This window comes from Dermacentor albipictus, chromosome 8 (genome assembly GCF_038994185.2).
Source record: "Dermacentor albipictus isolate Rhodes 1998 colony chromosome 8, USDA_Dalb.pri_finalv2, whole genome shotgun sequence".
Lineage (NCBI taxonomy): Eukaryota > Metazoa > Arthropoda > Arachnida > Ixodida > Ixodidae > Dermacentor > Dermacentor albipictus.
The window spans coordinates 8,315,766-8,322,320 of record NC_091828.1 but is presented as its reverse complement, the minus strand read 5'-3'; the positions used below and the strand labels follow the sequence as shown (position 1 = coordinate 8,322,320).

Sequence of the window (6,555 nt, the reverse complement as noted above, 5' to 3'; positions counted from 1 at the left end):
TGCCGGCGTGCCGTCACAACAACATGCTTAAGCATGCTTGCAGCTTTTCACGTTGTCCCTTCTTTGTGTGTGTTTACTTCGCGAACCCGGTCGGTGCTTTTTATTGTTTGGACTTTTTCTTTTCGTGTTTTTCTTTCTTTTGTTGTCTACTTTTGTGTATTAATAATTTCTTAAGAAGAAAAATTGTAATGGAGGGAAAAAAAAGAATACATTTTAGCGAGGAGGAGCGAAGCGTGCTTATCGATCTGGTAAGCAAGTACAAGGACCTCGTCGAAAACTAACGGACGGACGGACTGTCCTTGGACAAAAAAAAGAAGACGTGGAAGCAGATCACGGACGAATACAACTGCCGGCCCAATGTTCGATTTCGCACCGAACCGCAACTGCGCAAATGTTGGGATAATTTAAAAGAAAAGTGGAGGAAAGGGAAGGCCGACGACATGAAGGAAGTGTTTACTACAGGTGAGCTCGTGTTCTCTCTGTTCCGTTTTCGCTATCGCTACTTTTGCTTTAGTAAAGCTACATTTTGCTGATAGTGAGGCTCCTTGATGTATGCCTATAGCGGCTTAGCCGCGTCAGCTCCGTCGCCGTGCCAGAATAAGTTGCTTCGGTGAAATATGGCATGTGATTGTTCGCACCTTGCTTCGAGACTTTTAATTTCTATTGTTGTTGATGTCGCGCTCTCGAACGCAAGCATGCACTTTTATAGCGTTCTCGCGTGGCCGTGGCTTAACGGCGTGTACCAAGCGCGTGTTTACATAAACGCGAGCTCGAGTCCACACTGGCCGTCGCCAAATTAGCTGCTGCCCGTAGACGGCGACAAGTCCACTGCCATTCACGCAAATATCGCAAAAGTAATGATTAAAGCATGTTCACGCTTAGCACGACGCTAGCCGTGTGCAGTTAACTCAGAAATGATTGGCGTATAAGCAACGTCGTGGTGTCTTTTCAGGAGGTGGCAGCGTGCCAGCGAGCCAACTGACCGACGAGTTGGAGCGAGTTGGAGCTGCCGCATCGCATATGTCGACGCGGGTGCACAACCCGTTCGACAGCGACAGTGGGCGCCACGTCTTTACTGTTAGATCGCTAGTCACCCCGAGCGTCGTCTCGCTGCTCCAACCGATGCAAGTGGAGTCGCTGGAACCGCCCGATGGTATGCGAATTGCGAAGGCAGCTTTTTGGAAGCAAGTGGTTGATCGTACTGGGCGAGCACAGATGAGCAAAGGAGTGGCACCAAAATCTCTCATTCAGAGAGGAAATCCTGTAAACATTCACTGCGTGCACATTTATTGTTTACATTTAGCCAAACAAGTGGCTCACAACACTTGTATGTGCACTGTCCAAACATTGGACGTCTTGACAATGATTGATCCCTGCTGGTAGCTTGTGTTCATTAGTGCAGTGAAAATCACGAGGCTTGTACTTGAAATGCACATAAGTCTGCCACTAGTATAGTGGGTGTGCTACTTGCTCTGCACTGTGCAAGTCCCCGAAGAAAACAGAGCTGTGACTAGTTGCAGGGCTTTATACATCAAGGCACTGCATTCGAGTCAACAAATGGGTGCACTGTTGTTGGCAGCAGTGCCCTGCGCAAAACAGTATCAATGCTACCAGCCAACCTTGCCTATCGCATAGCTAGCAAAAGAGCCAGCTTTTAAGAAACCCCAGGAGTATGCCTCCATTCCTGCTGTGTGCTTTAAAGATTTCAACAGGGGTAGACAGTGAACTGCTTCCACTGATTGCTATTTTGCGAGTAAAAATCCAAAAGGAGAAAAAGCCAGCTAAACTAGATGGGCTGTAACATTAATAATTTATTGCATTTCATGAAGCACATACATATTCATTATTTCAGCCCAGTCCTTGATATTGTATAGTAGACAAGGTATAGTGTCGCATGTGCTTGTAGTTGCTCACTCGGATAAGTGGAAGCAAAATTTGTATTGAAACGAGTCAGTCTGCATGCATATAGTTATCATAAGTTGTGTTCAAAGCTAACAGTTGCAAATGTCTTCCCAGATAACATGTATCAGTGGGATTCGCCGGCAAGCCCTGTTGATTACAGCTACCAGGACACACAAAATAGAGCAGTCACAGCTGAGATGTCAGCAGGACCAGTCGACCCGCAGCCAGTTGCCCCGCAGCCAGTTGCCCCGCAGCTGCCTTCCCCATTAGCGGCTGCACCGTCATAGGCTACCCCGCGAGGCTCGATTTCTGTTGTACAACGCAGAATGTTTGCAACGAAAAGGGCAGCCCTTGAAGAAGAGCTCAGTGCCCGCATTCAAGGTGTTGAAGAGGACAGCAAGCGGAAGAAGCGGGAGCACGTACTAAAGATGAAACTAATGCGTGCGGAACATGCGCTTCACATGAAGCAATCGAAGCAGCTACACGAGCTGGAGTGTGCGACCAGGAAAGCCAAGCTCGAGCTTCTCCAGTTGAAAATAGCTGCAGTGAAAAAAGGCAGTGAATAAAATGGGACAAAATCTTTTATTTTGAATATGCATTGTGTTTTGCTCTGGAACATTTTAGGAAAAATATTGCTGAATAAGACGTGCACGTGTCCTGAAGCCACTCGCTGAGTCAACGGGCTGTGGTCCTTGAGCTTGTGAAGCTGGGGAGAGTTGCTGAACGTTGCATGTGTCAGGAGGCAGTTCATCACTTTGGCGGTTCCGGCCAAAGTTGTGCAGAGCTGCACACGCCGGTATGACAATGGCAGATGTTTTTGTTTCTATTTGTAATTTCATGACAAGGCATGGGAATCTTCTTTTCCAGATGCCGAAAGCCCTTTCGACGGTGTTCCGTGTCCGGATTTGAGACTTGTTATACCTGAATAAAAAGGTGTTGCATATTTTCGTGTATTGCTCTATGTTACTGTGATCGTGCAGTCATACACACCTGTACTCTGGGCTGTCTGTGCTTCCAGGATTTTTTATTGGTGTCATGAGGTATGGTCGGCAAGCATACCCCATGTCTCCAAGGAGTACGCCAGGTATAGTCCCCTCTTCATATCGAGCTCTTGCACTGCTGTTGTCAAAAATTCTGCTGTCGTGTGCTGAGCCCGGCCAGCTTGCAACCAAATCAAAGAATTCAAGTTGAGGTCCTGTGATAGCCTGCAAACACGCCAAAAAAAGAATGAACTTGATTTTTTTTGCAACTGCTCTTTATTACCTGCAGATAATTTTTCAAGTTTATATGAAGAGTACCAGCAATGTCCTTGTTACAATATCGGTCAAGTGCGTCCTAAAAAAGTCTCCTATTTTAACAATAATGGATTACTATAAATTTATGTTGGAGAAAATTGAGTGAAGCAGATGTTTAGCTTTATGGAGCTCGCAACCTGATACACTCGCGAAGTCACGCACATTTTTGTTTATTCCCTGCTGCGTTTATTACCATTGTAATGGGAGGCCGACGTACGTCAAAAAGCACAACAACGGTAACCACTACCATAGAGGAAATGCAGCTTTGAGAAGCAGTAGCAACGGCAGCGCATTACTGTATTGGCCGTATTTCTGTCTGGAAGAATCTTTAGCGCAAGTCTCGTTGAGTAAACGGGAAAAAAAGCGACAGAGACACGTTTTTACGCAACTCTGGGTGAGTAAATAGAAAAAAAAATGAGAGAGAGACATTCTCGTCTTGGCCTCTTGTTTTCTTTTTTCTTTTTGCCCTGTTAGCTCAACCTGAATTGGGCTAAAAACAAGACAAGCCCATGCTCTAAAGACTTCTAAAAACTAAGATATTTGAAGAAGTGCCTCTGTCTGCCGCATAAAAGAGCGCGTATTTCACTTACCTCTACATTGAATGAGAAATATCCCTTCCTGTTTCTGAATACTTCGGCGTCGTTTCCGCCTGGACTTTTGATCCGCACGTGGGTGCAATCAATGCAACCAGTTACCCTGGGAAACTTCGCCTTCTTATTAAACTGGTGCATGACTTCATGCATTTTTCCCGTGTCGGGGAACTTGACAAACGCAGGGAAGAGTGTTCCGGCAATCATTGTAGGCACCCGCGTGACAACACGGGAAACAGTTGGCTGCGACACGTTAACCAGGTCTCCTGACACAACCTGAAAAGTTCCCGCGCCGTAAAAACGAAGTGTCACGAGCAGTTGCAACAGCGGCGGCACAGCACAACCACGTTCGTCCGTGTTCTGATGTAGCGGCAACATGGACAGCAGCTCGAGCACAGCTGCCTTGGAGAAACGGTATCTCGCTAAGAACTTCTGATCATTGAACACCTCCATGGGATTCTGGCGATCCCTAAGGTTCCGCTGCAATGGCTGCACAAAACTGTAGGCTTGGTAGTCCTCGATTTCTTTCGCACGGTTCACAAAATCGATGAACTCGCTGAAGCTGTCGTCGTAGTGCGCCGCCATGTTGGAATGGATAAGGAGCCGTTAAGGCACCTCAGATGCTACCTTAAGGAGGCTCCCCCGTCGCGAACTTAAGTTGGACTTAAGGGGGCCGCTGAGGGCAAGGTCTGTTCTTGAAACGCGTTAAGGAGCCGAAAAGGTAAGGAACACTAAAGATAAGGGTGAGGTTGGTTTGTGAATATGGCGGTAAGAGACCTAAGTCAAAGGTTAGGCTCGCGTGCTATTTTTTATTTCATCTTCGCATTCGCCCATTCATCCTTTGCTGTGGTGTTCGTTCGCTCGGTTACACTGAGACAAATACCGACACTCGATGAAGGAAAGGGCGCTTAAGAGCTGCGCTCTAATACGTATGACTACTACAATTTATTGCTAGTTGTTTCTCTGCGTGCTTGCTAAGTGTCGTAGTGAGCGCGTGGTCGCCTGAACGGAATATCTCTTGTCACGTACTGCTCCTAGCAGACAACGTGGCTGAGCCCTACGGTTGACGAAATGGGCATGACCTAGGCCAATCCCGTGAGGTGAAACTGAATGCGCGTTCCGAACAACAATTTTTGATTGCGCCCTTGCTCTTCGGTACTCTTACGTGCGGTCAATATTGCACGCATAAGACATACATGCTCAAATATAAGGGCCGCAACTGCGATGGTGCACTTCATCATCCAGACTTCGCCTAACGGTACACCACGTGGGCACCGAAATGGTGATCATTCTTCTTTATCAACGAACTTGTAACACGCATCCGCCTTGCAGCTTCCAAAGCGCGGGCGTGGCAAAGGAAATGATTAATCGTGAATCGCGTGGACGCTGCCTCCTCTGTCTCCTGGACCGCATTATTCATTTTGGACATTCTACGCTGCATTCGTCGTTTTTAGTGAGCTTTGAGGATGAACCGTTTGCTGTCCCGCTGGTTTTATATTTATTAAGTGGCGGCCACCTAAACACTTCCGGGAAATAGCGCAGACCGGGAAATAGTTGGGCGTGTCGGGAGAAGGCCTACGATGACCTGACCGATAAGCTGAAGATAAATGGGCTCTTTTTCTTGGCTACCAACTAACAGGATGAGCGTGCCATTCCTCAATTACGAGTTCATCTATATTTAAGGACCACAGTTTATCTTTGGTTACACGATATCTTTCTTCCACTCTCATTATGGCTTATAGTAATTAAAGTTTGAAGTTCTATAATTTGCAATGAATGTACTGCGCGCATATCTTTCGAGGTAAAGTTCCCAATGAATTTCAAAGCAAATCCCCGGAACTCGGGGCCTTAAAGTTCGTTCTGTCTTCTCTGAATACGACCAAGTCTTCTATGGTGGTTAATCGGCCTTGATAAATCAAGAGGCAGGCTGGAAATGAGAAACTTGTACAGCTATTGAACCAGTATTATTTACAATCTCTAATGCGGAGCTTCCAGAAGAACAGAGAAGATAAACGAACAAGTATATACCGCCTTCTCCTTTACATTTCGTGATTCAGAGCCTAGCACCGCTGTCACTACAAATGACAAACTGAGTCCCACTGTTTGGCGACTGAGTCATCATCATCAGCCTGGTTACACCCACTGCAGGGCAAAGGTCTCTCCCATATTTCTCCAACAACCCCGGTCATGTACTGATTGTGGCCATGCTGTCCCTGCAAACTTCTTAATCTCATCCGCCCACCTAACTTTCTGCCGCCCCCTGCTACGCTTCTTTTCCCTTGGAATCCAGTCCGTAACCCTTAATGACCATCGGTTATCTTCCCTCCTCATTACATGTCCTGCCCATGCCCATTTCTTTTTCTTGATTTCAACTAAGATGTCATTAACTCGCGTTTGTTCTCTCACCCAATTTGCTCTTTTCTTATCCTTTAACGTTACTCCTATCATTCTTCTTTCCATAGCTCGTTGCGTCGTCCTCAATTTGAGTAGAACCCTTTTCGTAAGCCTCCAGGTTTCTGCCCCGTGGGTGAGAACTCGTAAGACACAGCTATTATACACTTTTCTCTTCAGGGATAATGACAACCTGCTGTTCATGATCTGAGAATGCCTGCCAAACGCACCCCAGCCCATTCTTATTCTTCTGATTATTTCCGTCTCATGATTCGGATCCGCCGTCACTACCTGCCCTAAGTAGATGTATTCCCTTACCACTTCCAGTGCCTCGCTACCTATTGTAAATTGCTGTTTTCTTCCGAGACTGTTAAACA

At 46.5% G+C, this 6,555-nt stretch overlaps 2 protein-coding genes across 2 annotated transcripts; one reads left to right on the top strand and one right to left on the bottom strand.

The window, feature by feature from the left end:
* Nucleotides 1-325: 325 nt before the first annotated feature.
* On the top strand, nt 326-2,464 carry LOC135905890 (uncharacterized). The gene is made up of 3 exons (XM_065436996.2): nt 326-462; nt 953-1,153; nt 2,017-2,464. Exons 1-3 carry the CDS (start codon nt 441-443, stop codon nt 2,187-2,189), a joined length of 396 nt encoding a protein of 131 aa, XP_065293068.2. The 5' UTR covers nt 326-440; the 3' UTR covers nt 2,190-2,464.
* On the bottom strand, nt 2,382-4,372 carry LOC135912194 (putative nuclease HARBI1). Its single transcript, XM_070523264.1, has 3 exons — nt 3,788-4,372; nt 2,893-3,107; nt 2,382-2,442 (listed from the first exon to the last, which is right to left on the bottom strand). Exons 1-3 carry the CDS (start codon nt 4,370-4,372, stop codon nt 2,382-2,384), a joined length of 861 nt encoding a protein of 286 aa, XP_070379365.1.
* Between the last annotated feature and the right edge of the window lie 2,183 nt (nt 4,373-6,555).